Here is a 16,210-nt window from a genome sequence, read left to right as displayed (position 1 = left end):
GATGGTGCACGGCTTTTGGAGCAAAATTAAGTGTAAAACTTGCGTAATTTGACCAAATTCGTTCATTTTTGTCGTATCATTTTATCATATCTTCGATTCCTAAACATGAATCATGCTGAAAATTTGTCAGAACCTTCGAATCATACTTAACTACCGAACCTAATTTAGTAGTGAGAGATTGGTCTTGATTAAGAGGTCGAAAAATGACAAAATAGGTATAAATTCGGTGATAACTCAAATTCTGACCATCGAAATTGCTCAAACTAAATTAGGTTCAATAGAACATAAGTGTTTACGTACGCTGACAAAATTTCAACAAAATTGTTATATGGGAAGCATTATAACTTTTTGAATGTTTCCGAAATAATGTGCTGGCCGAAATAAGAGCTAAAAAACCATTCAATGGTCAGCGCGCGCGTTTTACGGTCGATGGCGCACTGCCTAACAGTAGCGCATTTCGCCGATCGTTGCGAGAAGCATAAATGAGTGCACGGCGTGGCACAGTACAACGCGTCGCGCTACAAGCTAGGCTATAACGTTCATAAATAGAAATTCGGCGGAATGATAGCAAATAGGCTGAGCGCTGCGCGCCGGCCCATAGTGAAGGTTTGTATCACGTTGTGACCCCCACTGTCGTTTCACTATATGCTATAGATTTTCAACGATACAGGGGGAGCCGCGCAATCGTGCCCGTCGGCTTATACAACGTATGACAAGTAAATAATAAAAGGTCAGGTATGGTGGAATAACAAAACACATATTTAATATAGAAATTAAATTGTGAAACAATTTTAATATTTAAACTGCGAACTATTTTTAATCAATACTGAATACTATATACGGCGGGAGCTTCTGAATTTTATTATATTATTTGATTTAAATAAAAGATCCAATTTAAATTTTATCCTCTCGGTTTTGAGCTACTATCACCATTCTCAATTGTTTTTCCACAAGCTTTCAGTTCTCCCTCCCTAAATATTATGACGTAAGCATATCATAACATAACATAATTTCATTATTTTATGTAATAAATAATTTGATTGACCATTGACGATGTCAATCCTTCACATAACAGCTCGGCAAAGCACATTTAATTGGTTCATCGTGCTACATAACAATTAAAAGATGTTATAATTCGGCTTTTCTCATATCACTTACAGCCAGCTGCTCATGTGTTGTTGGATAATATTATGAATATGAGCGGGATATAATTACCTCATGTTATTGTTTTGAAATAAAAATTGTAAATGTTGGAACAAAAAAGAAAATATTTGGTATGTTTAATTTTATCAAACGTTCATAAGTTGGCTTGCATAAAATTGCCATAACTAATTGCTATCTTGTCTTATATTTTGTATTATCTTAACTGTTTTCATAATCATAATTCCAATTTCTTTAAGCTATGGGAGAAACTAAAAAGAAAAAACCTCATTTTATTGGACTTCCTCCTTTGAAGTCAACCCAGAGAGCTAAGTTGGAGAAAGATTTCAAATTAGGTAGGAATTAACCTTTTTGTTCCCATGGTTTCAAAAAGTAAATTTGATTATGTTATTACCCAATGTTGACTGAATTTGCTGTACTAAAAAAGGTTAAAATGGGCGTTTAAGACAAGGGTGTTTAAAACAAAATCACATGTAGCGTCACTATGAATGAAGAATTTCACTATATCAATAAGAATTGCTATCATCTCTTTTAGGTTTTTATGCCTGGAATATTCAATCATTATTGTATTTTTATCAATAAGTTGAATTATACAAATTGATTTAATGAGGTTTTGCCTTAATGAAATTATTGTTCACCTTATATGTGATCCCTTGTTAAAAATCCCTTTGTTAGCTTTGACCATAAATTTTCGCTGTTTTAAGAATTATCAAGTACTTATGTATTTTTACTCTCAATATCTCCTCAGATTGCATTGCTGTAGGAAACTTGTCGGATACAAGACAGAACAAGACAAATCCTTGTGTTCAAGTAACAATACCTCTCTACAATCCTCAAGAAGATAAGGGCTGTAGAAACTATTTTGGATTCAAAGGGATCAAAAAAGTAGGTTGAAATTGGTATCAATAATCTACCCACTTCCAGAAAGGCAGCAGACCAGCAGATAATCTGTGAGAAAATTTTGGATTTTGGAGAGGAAATTTGGTGCTAAAGAAGAAATTGTTAAAATACCTGACTTTAAGGGTAAAATAAAAGTTCTAGGGGGGAAACTTTGGACTACGAGGTTATATAAATCTTTCTGAAGGGGGATAATCTACCATTTATCAGATTGATATTGTTTCATGCAAAAATCTCTACTGTACATCATACATGTATGCTATATTTTTTCGTATCAAGTTAAAGCTACAAACAATCGTTTGCTTCGTCGTCCTCAGTCCTAACACCAAAATTGCCATTTTATTATCTTGACCCCAATGATTCATCTTTGATTAAAGACCAGAGACCAATCGTTCAGATATCTAAGTTAAGTGTACTACTCAAGCATCAAAATTTTGATGCTGGCCTTCCTCAAAAACTTAAATTCTAATTGCATTAGTCCCTTTTTTCAAACCTGTCATAAAATTAAAGATACATCATCATATTTTCTATATTTTATTCATAAATGTTGTAAAAATGAAAACTCACCTAATTGAGAGGCACCACCACAGATAGAGTGCAAGGATCATTTAGCATTAAGGAATAACATTCAAACTCTTCGGGAAACCGAAATTTTGAAATGTGACGAAAATATAACAACATCGCTAAATATCGAATGTTAAATGAAATAATATCATCAGAAAAAATTTATTGATTTTCGGTTTGGCCGGTGTTTCAGAGGCTTAATCAGCAATTTTTTAAATCTTTAACTTTATAAGTGCAATGGGTGGGGTAATTTTAAGCGGATCGGCATCGTTTTTCAAGGCTACCCAAGTGTGCTCCTTAAACAATTTCTCTGGCTAATATTAGTACTATTGAAAACGCACACAAACATGAGTATCGCTGATGCCCTCACGTGCTAATTCTACCAAATACCCAGATACCCATTCAAGTTTCATTAAGCCGCCCTACTGGTAAGACAATGTTAGTATTCCATTGTAATATCAAGCAATCTATAATGACGATTCAAATATTTATTAGTAACGACAGCAGCGGCTGCTTTTGAGGGCAAGGTTTCTATTTAACCATACAGACCAGAAGGTGACAGGAGTCAGGAAGTATTGATTTGGGTTTCTCTCAGTTACAAAGAATATGAGCTATTTAGGTACTGTTCGTGGTCTGCTATTCAATAAACCTTATTTAACGACACAACGGTTCATTAAAACGGTTCTAACAAATCAACAAAGCTAGATTATTTGAACAAAGCAACAAAAGATGTTGAAGACAGGAAGGATCACAGAGGCGGGTACCTAAATTATAGAACTGGAGCAAGATTATGAAAGAGAAAGAGATTCCATGGCGACGTCAGGATAATGATCATGAATTATATTTATGATAGGTTCAAGTTATGCATTAATTAAGTTGATTAATTAAACGGTAATTACTCCCGAAGTTATTGTAATTCTCATTTAGGCCAAATGGTGCGGATGAAGGTGAACTTTACCATGAACGAAGTTAGAACTATCATTCGTGCTAGTTTTTATAAAGTTCAATCAGTTATTCATGATAAAGAATCCTCTACATATCACGTCAGACCGTCACGACGGCTAGTGACCATTAGCAAAATATACTAAATCAGTTTAAAGATTGCACCTCTTGTTAACTGAACGATTCACCAGATCTTGACATATTTCTCCAATTTGCATAATTATTTTATATCGTCACCATCATTTCAAGCGCTTAAAGGACCAGTTAACTGAAAAATTTGTAGTCTCCAATTTGGCTAAGATTTAAATCAGCTGTGACAAACTGGTAAAGAATCGTATCGCCGAAAGAACCAACTCTCTAGCGTACGTGTAACGCGTGTTATTACAATAATAAGCTGTGGCCTCGTGACGTCACGAAGTCCCTCAATGCGCGCTGGCATAGCTCGTAATACGTTGCAAATGTTTATCGTTGTCAATAAAACACCTGTAACTCACTCAAATTTTAGAATTATGACTATTTCCCTAGTTCTCCAAAATCCTTATAGTCTTGGCTATCACCTTGTTGTTGTTGTTGCTTTGTTACCGCTACTCCTACTTTTTTATTAACCTCCAGAACGCACGGCATAGCGTAATACATTACAAATGTTTATCATTGTCGATTAAACACGTGTAACTCACTCAAATTTCAGAATTATGACTATTTCCCTAGTTCTCCAAAATCCTTATAGTCTTGGCTATCACCTTGTTGTTGTTGTTGCTTTGTTACCGCTACTCCTACTCTTTATTAACCTCCAGAACGCACGGCATAGCGTAATACATTACAAATGTTTATCATTGTCAATAAAACACGTGTAACTCACTCAAATTTTAGAATTATGACTATTTCCCTAGTTCTCCAAAATCCTTATAGTTTTGGCTATCACCTTGTTGTTGTTGTTGTTGCTTTCAGCCGAGTATATGATTCAAGTAGACACTTTTATTTGAATAAAAAACAAAACATAATATACGAATATCTAAGTGAATTGAACTATAAATAGACATTGACGATCCCTAAGTAGGGTAAGTACTACAAATGCATAGAAACTAGAATTGTTGGAGTGTATTACAGTTGGATTGAGATGAAAATTCGCTTTCTTTAAAACCCACGTACTCGTTTGAAATGCTCGGATATTTGGTTCTTATTGATTGGATTACACACGCAGGGAGCCTGTACCGATTATTTTTCCCCAGTCCATGAAACTCTAACAAATTTAGAAAGGATCTATAAGCTGTATGGCGTAGAAGTTGGTGGAAACTCTCCTGGTCATCTTTATCCGGATAACTAATAGTTTTGTGACCATATGTGGCCATTTCTAATGCGTCTCTATTTAAAATAAAATTGCAAAATTTGCTGTGTTCAGTTATACATTGATTTTCTGTTTCCATCATGTCTCGAACAACGTTAACGTCAGAGCAACAGTAGGAAACTTCCCCTTCAGGTAGTGTTTCGCATTTCCCACAAATACACCAATCTTTTGAGTGAACACTAACGGGAGCACACAACCGATCTTCTACGTCATCGTCCTCTTCATCTGTGTCACAGTCCTGCTCCTTACAAAGTTCTTGGTCGCTATCATGGTCACTGAGATCTAGCCGATAGGGGTCAAATGCCAAACTGTACATGATGGATGTTGAATTGTTGATCACCCCACAGTCATCCGGAATGTTCTCGTTTTCCTCCTCACTACTTGAATCAGAAGTTACTTCTGCAGAGCTTGAGTCACTTTGCACGTCATGCTCAGTGGAATTGTTGTCCAAGTCATTAGCCATTGGTAAATGTAGTACGTAATCTTCCTTACTACTCAGACTCTTACTCCTAAAACCAAGACATTTTCAAAATATTTTAATTTTATTTGCTTCTTATAATTTCAAAGTCTATATAAAGGCCTAAATCTTGGATCTGTATGTACTATGTAATAATATATGAACGGATAAAAGGGTCAGGGTGTATTTCAAACTTCAACTTTTGACTTGATCAACTACACTCGCTCAATAATGTATATTAAATAGTTGAATATAAATGATCAGAGTGTAACTCTGTAATATAATATTACAGCTGTTCGGAAGAATACGAGCAGTCGAATAGTCCGCTCTCCTAAAAGAGTTTGATCCGAGAGCAATTATATTTATTGCATAGCGGAATTTCTTACTGTATAATCCACACGTGCTAGACAGTACAGGAGACAAGAAGTCTGGCTATTTTACGGCCGTTCCCACGGGACCATTCCGATTGGAGCCAGTAGTAGTAGCTCCTATCAGAATGGTGCCGTGGGAACCGAATTACCGCAAAAAATACCCGGGATACCAAATACCTGATTGAAGTGTACGGTATGCGGTGTGTTTTGAATTTGACTTACCTATAGTTGTCATCCTAATTGTATTACCATAAATAAACTACTGGTAAAATTAAATACCAAGTGCAGACTGCAGTCAATCGACCCACTGAAAAACTATAGAATTTTCGAGACCCTATTATTCTTTAGCCATAATATATTACGGTGCGATTGATTCTGAGATGGCTAGATGACAAATGTTAATCTATAAAATTCTTAAACTATGATCTTTTAACATTTCACGTAAAACATTGTCGCCATAGGTTGATCATGAACACTAACAGCTTAATTTTAGATAAATGACTCATGAGTTTCTGTGCCGCATACAACTGCACTAAGCGTCTTGGACGGGATGAGAGCAGTTACCGAAACTTTATTCGCTTCTATAAGTTTCCGTTGGAGAACAATAAGGCTTATTCACGTACGAGAATGTGGGTTTCTAGAATTGACAGGGAAATGACACACATGAATTTTAAAAGCATGCGAATATGCTCTGATCATTTTTGCGATGATGACTTTGTCCAGACCACCTTCTATCGCACCACAATCCAGGACCCCGAGCATTGGAAGGGGATTCCGATACTGCTAAAACCTGACGCTATACCCAACACGATACGGGAGACAGGAGAGCGGCGAACACCACGGCCAGCATCAGCAGTTAGTAACACCAGCAGTATAAACACACCAGTCCTTAAAGTTAAACGTACGGGAGTTAAACGTCGGCTCACAATGACAAACCCAATCGAGCATATAGATAACTTATTGAACGTTAATAAGTCTTTGATAGATAAAAATGATCAAGCAATAGTGTCTCTAAGAACCCCTAGCAGTAGCACTTCCTCTGCCCCTACGACTCCAGTTAGTCTTGGCTTAGACGTGGTATGTCCAAGTATTTTAGATCAGGTTCAGGAGACTACTTTGACTAAAACCCGTGTGAAATCAGTATATGTTCAGACAGAATGTTTCAGATGCAGTAATTGCTGTAAAAGTAACAATGTTCGGGACATTAGAGAAAACGAGTCCGTAGTGCAGAGTTTAGGTTCAGAGGATGAAATTGTGTTAGATGATCGTGATATAATATACACTGGTAGTGCAGATTATTCGTTTCTTCCGACAAATAGTGCTCACAATCAAAATGCTTTGTCAATGTCAGTAAATAAAACATTTACAAGCCAAAAACGAAACATAAATAAGATAACACCCGTGAAATCTGTCATAGTTGACGTTGAAATGCTACTGCAACTCTTTAAATACTGTCTGCATTGCAGTTCTCCAGTTGAATCTATTAAAACCAACTATTCGGGATCTGCTGTAGCAGTGGAGTGTATGTGCTTAATGGGACACAGCTTTGTTTGGCGGTCGGGTGATATGCCACATCGAATCGCACTCCTTAACGTTAGATTAAGCGCTGCTGCAACACTCAGTGGGCTAGGTTATTCGACATTTGAAACATTTTTCAAGCTTCTTGAACTTCCCCCTTTATCTAAACCTGCGTTCTACAAATTAGTCAAGACTTGGCTCTATCCAGTAATTGCGAGGGATTATGCTTTGATGAGAACTAAAACAATCGAAGACTTGAAAAAATGTGACGAAGTGACTATTTGTGGTGACGCACAATACGATAGTCCGGGGTATAGTGCAAAATTTTGCACATACACGCTCATGCAGTGTGGAACTGATAGGATCGTGGACTTTTTACCCATCCAGAAGGGCCAGTATGAGGGGGAACTAGAGCGGAATGCGTGCGAAGAAATTCTCAAGATGTTAACAGAAGAGGACCAGTTGAAAATAACTAGTTTTGTAACGGATGCACATATTGGGATCGGCAAACTAATGCGTGAAAGTTACCCCTCTGTTCAACATTCGTATGACATTTGGCATTTTGGTAAATCCCTGAGGAAGAAGTTTAAAAAAGCCAGCAAGAAAAACCCAAAAATTGCGTCATGGGAAAATTCCCTCGTAAACCACTTTTGGTGGTCAGCTCAAAACTGTAACGGTAACCCTGAACTTTTAATGGAACTTTTTCACGCTTCACTGTTTCATGTACTCAATATTCACGCGTGGGGGAACAGAAGAAAAATCCACCAACAGTTTAAGACATTAAAGGGTACCAAACCTTACCCTAAGCCTCCAACTTTAGACAAGCTCAACCAAAAGTGCTTGCATCAAACACTGACAAAGGGTGCGAGCAGGAAAGGGATGTGGTTTAAAATAGGCGATTCTGACTTTGAGGCTCTGTTTAAGGTTATTACTAATACTAGAATGTGTAATTCCATGAAAAAGTGCGCAAAATTCCTCCATACCGGAGCACTAGAAGCACTCCACTGTGCCAAATTAAAGTATTTGCCGAAAAGGAAAGCTTTTTCTATGGATTCTACTATCGTCCTGATGATGCTGGTCTGTATTGAGCACAACAAAAACCTGAGAATAGGGACGACTTCAAAACCAAGGACTAAAGTTGCCTACTCAAGAGCTCAAAAACAATATGTTTTGAAAAATAACTATTTTAGAGACAATATTTCGTACAAGAAGTCATTTTTAGAACTTGTTCAAAACCATGTTAAAAGCAACACCAAGCTTCCTATTGACCTAGGTAGATATAAGCGTAAGGTTGTGCCGAAAAGGTTTCATACTGCTGAGAAACCTAGCAAAGTGTTGTTAGAGCAGAAAAGATTGAGCAGAATGGGAAAATAGATCATATAGCTAGCTATATAATGACTTTGATTATATTTTTAAGTATCTCAAGATTCTTATGATCTACTAATTTGAACCATTTGTGTCGGTTAATTAAGCTCTTTTTATTGTCTAACTCTAAAGTTGTGTATTATGTCCAATTTCTACCTGTAAAATACAGTCACGCGAGCTCCTCAGAGCCTCTGCGCGCGCAATGAGGGACTTCGTGACGTCATCACCAAAATAATACAAACGCTATTTACACGCGTTAGAGAGCAGTTAGAGATTTAGGAATTTCGACTCGTTGCTTAGTTTGCTATTTGTCACAATCTGTCAAAATATGAGGATAACTTTTTTTTCAGTTAACTGGTCCTTTAACCCACTGGCCACTACTTACCTAAAAATATTTTCAGTACTGCTCTAAATTTTCAAAGTAGTTTATTGCTGTGACTTTACTCAATACATACTGCATCAGTTGCCAACAACAGTTGCTAGGCTACATTCCATTAGTCACATAGCAACGTAATATTTGGATTACATTTTGGGTGTATCATGTTACTAAAACAGTAGACACTCACCGGACACCAACCAGTCCGGGACAGAATCAAATTTATCATTATTATGCGCTTTATCATCTTTATGAAGACACTGTTTGACTGCGCTGATTAACAGGATTCAATTAAAATATCTAATTCTTATCTGTTTTACTTTCTATAATAGATTGCAAATCTTTGTTATATTGTTTACATCTCTTGTTTGCCCTCTTACAAAGATTTGCTTGATTTAAGATGTTAAGAGTCGCTGATTTAATGGATTTTTTAAACCAAACTTTATTAAACCAAAATACCATAAAGTATTACAAAAATGTTGCATATTTAAAACATGAACAGCAACTCACCACATCATATTCATTAACTTAAGTTAATATTTTTGCATAGATTTATTCTATGCATTGATCATGAAATGAAACATTATTCCGACAACTTTATGACACTTAGATGGTTCTCCATGAAACATGTCGCCTAAAAATAAGTTAAAGTCAACTGAACTATTTTAACAAGTCGAATCCTGGTTGCTTTTTAAATGATACTTGCTGTTTGCGATTTCGTAAGCAAACTTTTTAATTGAATATGTTTTTCACGGAGCGAACAGTGCGGGGTTATTAAATTATTAAAAATTCTTAACAATGAAAAACTAAACATCAGACCTGCTAATTTTTGGTCAAATTATAATTTTTAGATCGGACCAACTAAACTTTTTGAGATTTGGAATTAATTAAAATTCTATCGGACCTAGACTGATCGGGGGATAGTAATTTCACTCCCAATTACAATGAACATAATAAACAAAAGCATTAAGCTAAAGGGTTTTGTCTATATAAGAGTATAACTCCACTTTTGACCTATTTGACGGCCACTTATTATTTTCATAATCGCACTGTTTGTTTCTCCATTTTGTCGGTTTTTTTCAGGGAGTGCGATTACAAAACTAATCGCACTGTTCTGATAGCAACCGAAAACAAATTTGGTGCGATTACAAAACTAATCGCATTGATTTTATGAAAGATAATGTGTAGATGTGGATTCTGGTGGGGAGGTGAGGCACATTTGTTTACTTTAAAGGAAGTCACGTGTTCGACAGCTTTCAGAGGTGATTTAACTGGTGATACTCGGTTGGTCTAAAAATCCGGGATTTTGGTTGACGTTCTGAGAAGATGGCAATCGTTACCATAACTGATCGAACAGGTACTAACACGATTTTCAGAGAAAACCTCTGATCAAAACTTTCTAACAATCATCACAACTGCAGATAATAAGAACGAGCCGATTCTTGCTCCATCCCTTCCTAGCGGCCAATAGCAATCGATGAGTTATGTCACGTGACTCAGATCCGAACGATCACATAACAGGAGCAATGAGCATCAGACGGTTATCATATGTTTACTTTTCTTATCTGTATTTGACCCTTTGTTGAGGTGGTTATCAGACATTTTCGTGGAGCTACTAGATTGTACAATCAACCGAGAGAGAGTCACTTCGTTTCTCGGATGAGGTTTCAGGTTGAAGTGGAGGGTTGAAATGCGCTGTTCTTTGAGTTGCTCAGTGCTCTCAAAACAGTGCGATTAGTTTATAAGTCCGTGCGATTATAAACGCACTGATTATAAATATAACACCAGAAGCGTGGAGTTATACGCGAATTTAAAGTTGCATGTATAATACGATTACACCATGGTTATAACTGCAATAATCGAACTCGGCTTCGCCTCGTGCGATTATTGTTTTAATTCGCACTCGGCTGCGCCTCGTGCAATTAATAATGTAATCGCATTACCCGCAGTTAGATTAGCGTATATGATATTACCTAATCTGTGACATATTTTCAGTTGCTGGAGCGAACAGAAGAGAGCAGGCCCGGAACTACACAGTATGGTAGAGTCTACGACACTCTCATCAGGAACAGTCACGCTAACAACTACATAACTTTGAGGAACAAACATGGCGCTGGTAATGATCCTGAGACAGTCGCTGGTAAGTCGAGACAGTCGCGCGAAAATTGAGTTAGTCACTGGTATGTCGAGACAGTCGCTGTTTAGTTGAGTCGCTGTTTAGTTGAGACAATTGACGTCAAATATCCTTACTACTGCTCAGGCAGCTATTATATCATATCGTATCATTTTATGTTGATACCGACAGCTTTAATGATACAAAATTGAGCGATTTAACGCTTAGCCGTTATGATAATCGTATCAAATTAATAACTTTATAAATGCTGTATCAAACTTATAACTCTACCATGATATGCAGCAAATTTCTAAAAAGCTGCATCAGCAATCAGCATTGTATTGTGGCAGAAAAAATATCACGAATGTTGTAAAGTATCAAGTTTAGAATACAGTAAAAACTCTTCATAGCTCTCTATAATTACTGAGAGTGTTAACAATATTCGGCTGACCCCCCCCCCCCCCCTTTCTCCTGTCCGTTTAATAGTCACACTCGGCCTGTCGCGTCGTTAACCATCATGCTTTTGGAGTCATGGAAAGTTTGCGGAAGAGCTCTCTTAACGCGAAAACTTGATACTAGCGTAAACAACAACTTAACTTATATCCATATTATATATATTTAAAATATCATGTGGTATAACACACGACAGTAGCGAAAAAGAGGGAGTGGCATGCTACACCCACTGTAATCGACGAAATTTTACGAAACTTTCGGGAAATCTAAGTTTGACACATATTTAATAATCTCTAAACTTTGTGTGCAATTCTGGCACGAACTACGTGAGTTATTAAAGGGTTAAATCATGCGGATTAACTTCTGGGCGCCACCCTGCATACTAAGCCGGGTTTAATTCTCTAACTTATAATTATATCCCTCGATCAAACCTTTTGAGGAAAGTGCCACTCTCCCAACACGGCTCATACCCACGAGCTGAGTTAAAGTCGGGCAGATTAGATTCAGTTTCTTGATGAGTGGTTTAAGTTTGGTTCCATTAGAGTTTGGAGAGATTTTAGAGGACGCCGCTGGATATATTGAGATTATTGACCGTAAGCTGCCGCCTGCCAGATTGATGCGTGTAATAAACCCACATCCAGAAAGTCCTAAATTTCCTCGCAGTCCAATGTTTTCCCTTTAAATTATTTCTTTTGCCCTAAAAGTCAGGTCTTCTAAAAATTTCCTCCACAATCCAAAATTTCCTCGCAGATTATATGCCGCTTTTCTAGATGTGGGCATATAAAATATTAATTGTTCATTAATTACTCCATTAATAGCAGGGTATTGAAAGTTCGGGCTTATCTCAAATCTCAATAATGGCTTTCGGAACATAATATATAATAATGATTTTCTCAAGCAAGATGTGGCAACAAATGATGGGATGACGAAAGGCAACTAGGTATAGCTTACATATAATTATGACCTACATATTATGGTAAATATACGGCCACTATACACTATACAGCCACTGCACCGCCCAACATACGGCCAACATACGCTGAAAATAGATCTAAGACTATCTACCGGTGACCGATTAAATCAAGACCGCCAATTCCACTCGAATCAGTGGAGTGAATAGAGTCAAAGTATGAAGTTGTGTGGTTGCCTCACTATTATAAATCCAGCTTAAAAGTGTGAATTTCTGTGGTTACCCCACCTTAGGCACAACTGAGCATGAAACTGGGACATGATAGCAGCAATCAAAAAATTGTATATTATTTGCATTCGGTGATATTCCTGATTTGTGCAGAGTCTGCAGACTTATGAACATTTTGTTTTTTGGTACGTAACAGCCAATGTTAATTGGTGACTCAGTAACCATATGGCTCGGCCAGTTACAGAAACCCGAAGGATTTTCACAGTCGGAAATAGTTGTCCGAGGCTTCCGCTCATGATTTTTGCTCCTCATTTACCCAAAATCTCGGTTTCCTGATTAATCAGCTGCTTGGAGTTTAATCGTGGGAGCGGTTCCGATCAAATTCCAGTAGTAGCAGATATTTGATGAATAGCTGATAGCGGCGTTATGACCTGCACCTGTTTGATTGCAAGCTGTGTGAGATGCTACTACACCACTTATCTTAGCCCTAGCGGTTGCTAGAATTATAACACGATTGTCGAGGGCATTAGTCTGTTACATTATTAAAGTGATTTCGTTAGTAATAATCTTTTTCGTACTGATAAAGTCGAGGTGTCCTTGGTGTTATATGGGGGGGGGGTGTCACGTCCGTCTATGTCCGCTTGTCTCATAGAATCCAAAAAGGACAGGACATAGGCGGACATAGGCGGACATAGGCGGACATAGACGGACATAGGCGGACATAGACGGACATAGGCGGACATTAATGGACACCTAAATTGCTAAATAAAATGTTCAATTTTTGCTGTTATAAGGGGATCATGTTTTTTGTCCGTTCGGTACCCTATATTTTCAAAACGGACAAAAAATAGAGCGGACAAAAACGGACAAAAATGGACAAAAACGGACAAAAATGGAAATAACATTTAGATGCTTCCTCCTCCTACTCTTCCTCCTCCTCCCCCTGGGTCTTCCTGATCTTCCTCAGTCCTCTTCCTCCTCCCCTCCTCAGTCCTCCTCCTACTCCTCCTCCTCGTCCTCAGTCCTCCTCATCAGTCCTCAACAGTCCTCCTCCTCCCCAGTCCTCCTCCTCCTCCTGAGTCCTCCTCCAGAGTCCTCCTCCTGGGTCCTCCTCCTGGGTCCTCCTCCTCTTTATCCTCCTCCTGTTCCTCCTCAGTCCTCAGTCCTCCTCAGTCGTCCTCCTCATCCTTCTCCTCAGTCCTCCATCCTCCTCCTCAGTCCTCCCCCAGTCCCCCTCCTCCTCCTCCTATTCAGTCCTCCTCCTCCTCCTCCTTCTCAGTCCTCCTCAGTCCTCCTCCTCCTCCTCCTCCTCTTCCCTCTCAGTCATCCTCCTCCTCCCCTCCTCAGTCCTCCTCCTACTCCTCCTCCTCGTCCTCAGTCCTCCTCATCAGTCCTCAACAGTCCTCCTCCTCCCCAGTCCTCCTCGTCCTCCTGAGTCCTCCTCCTGAGTCCTCCTCCTGGGTCCTCCTCCTGGGTCCTCCTCCTCCTCTTCATCCTCCTCCTCTTCCTCCCCAGTCCTCAGTCCTCCTCAGTCGTCCTCCTCATCCTTCTCCTCAGGCCTCCCCCAGTCCCCCTCCTCCTCCTCCTATTCAGTCCACCTCCTCCTCCTCCTCCTTCTCAGTCCTCCTCAGTCCTCCTCCTCCTCTTCCCTCTCAGTCATCCTCCTCAACCATCCTCCTCAGTCCTCCTCAGTCCTTCTCAGTCCTCCTCCTCAGTCCTCCTCCTCCTGGGTCCTCCTCCTCCTCTTCATCCTCCTCCTCTTCCTCCTCGGTCCTCAGTCCTCCTCCTCCTGGGTCCTCCTAACTAACTTGGTAACTTGGTAAGGTTTATCCTCGTAGCAGGAAGGGTCATCTGATGTCTGACCACCGTGATGGCGTGTAGTCTACCAAGGAATTCGACCAGCTGCACGTATAACCGGAAACCGGAGGGTTATCCGGTATCAAAGCAAGAAACTTAGACAAACTGACTTTGAAGCTGGCAAACGTTTTCTCGGCTTTCACTTCACTCGGCACCTTATTCCACAGTTTGGATCCTTTTACTGCGAACGAGCTATCATACAGTGTCTGGTTTCTCATCGAACTCGACTTTGATAGAGAAGTAACAACTGCTTTAGTGCCATATCTGGATGTTTCCACAAACTCGATGCTACAGCTATTTGGAACAACGTTATGGTACGTTTTCCACATCACCAAGATGATGTATCTCTCCCTTCTCCGTTGCAGGGACATTAACTTCAAATGAGCTAGCCTCTCCCAGTAGTTTAAGCTGTATAGACCACCAATGCGGCTTGTAAAGGTACGCTGGACCCCCTCCAAAAGCTGAATCTCTGTCGTCTTGACTGGGTCCCACAGCGGACAACAGTACTCCAATAAGCTTCTGACTAGAGACTTGTGGAGGGTCATCATAACCACTTTATCCCGTGTCTTAAACACACTGAACACCCAAGACAGTTTACTTCTAGCTTTGGTGACCATATCCCCGACGTGTTTAGACCAGCTCAGATCGCTTGACACTTTTACACCAAGGTCTCTAACGTTTTCTACGGGATAAAGAGTGACGTCACTAGAAACCTTGTAGAGGAGACTTTCTACGTAGAAGGGAAGTTCACTTGATAAGTTCCTCTTATTGTGTAGGTGGTTTAGGAGTTCGAACTTCTGCTCGTGTAACTTCATGTTGTTACATAGGGACCAATCTATAATGCTGTAAAGATCAGTCTGAAGAAGTTGGCAGTCTTCAAGGCAGCTAATTTGCTTGGAAACCCTAGTATCGTCTGCAAAGAAGCTCACTCTAGAATGCTTAACCACGTCCTCTAGGTCGTTGATGAACAACAGGAAGAACAGTGGACCTAAAACACTGCCCTGAGGCACCCCGCTTAACACCTTAGCGCTGTCTGAATGCACACCGTTCACGACAACAACTTGGTCACGACCAGTTAAGAAGGATTGAATCCATCTTAAGAGCTTCTCCTCCTCATCCTTCTCATCAGTCCTCCTCCTCCCCAGTCCTCTCCCAGTCCCCCTCCTTCTCCTCCTATTCAGTCCTCCTCCTCCTCCTCCTCAGTTCTCCTCAGTCCTCCTTCTCATTTCTCCTAAGTCCTCCTCCTGAGTCCTCCTGAGTCCTCCTCCTCCTCCTCCTCCTCTTCCCTCTCAGTCATCCTCCTCAGCCATCCTCCTCAGTCCTCCTCAGTCCTCCTCAGTCCTTCTCCTCAGTCCTCCTCCTTCTGGGTCCTCCTCCTCCTCTTCATCCTCCTCCTCTTCCTCCTCAGTCCTCAGTCCTCCTCAGTCGTCCTCCTCATCCTTCTCCTCAGTCCTCCCCCAGTCCCCCTCCTCCTCCTCCTATTCAGTCCACCTCCTCCTCCTCCTCCTTCTCAGTCCTCCTCAGTCCTCCTCCTCCTCCTCTTCCCTCTCAGTCATCCTCCTCAGCCATCCTCCTCAGTCCTCCTCAGTCCTTCTCAGTCCTCCTCCTCAGTCCTCCTCCTCCTGGGTCCTCCTCCTCCTCTTCATCCTCCTC

The 16,210-nt window shown here is 39.8% G+C and overlaps 1 protein-coding gene across 2 annotated transcripts in view; it reads left to right on the top strand.

The window, feature by feature from the left end:
• Positions 1 to 1,029: 1,029 nt before the first annotated feature.
• LOC134820788 (sperm microtubule associated protein 1-like) overlaps positions 1,030 to 16,210 on the top strand; it is a 36,406-nt gene continuing 21,225 nt past the window's right edge. Inside the window, exons 1-4 of one of the 2 annotated variants that reach the window (XM_063831403.1) lie at positions 1,030 to 1,040; positions 1,400 to 1,496; positions 1,910 to 2,046; positions 10,992 to 11,136. In XM_063831403.1, the coding sequence (XP_063687473.1) occupies positions 1,403 to 1,496; positions 1,910 to 2,046; positions 10,992 to 11,136 (376 nt within the window). In that variant the 5' untranslated portion in view covers positions 1,030 to 1,040; positions 1,400 to 1,402. Of the gene's footprint in view, positions 1,041 to 1,393; positions 1,497 to 1,909; positions 2,047 to 10,991; positions 11,137 to 16,210 lie in introns of those variants that run through there. The other variant, XM_063831402.1, reaches the window with a different exon arrangement.

The sequence above is a fragment of the Bolinopsis microptera genome, chromosome 9 (genome assembly GCF_026151205.1).
Source record: "Bolinopsis microptera isolate Bmic1 chromosome 9, MBARI_Bmic_1.0, whole genome shotgun sequence".
Lineage (NCBI taxonomy): Eukaryota > Metazoa > Ctenophora > Tentaculata > Lobata > Bolinopsidae > Bolinopsis > Bolinopsis microptera.
Note: the sequence above shows the minus strand (reverse complement) of the source record. Positions and strands in the feature narration are given on the sequence as shown.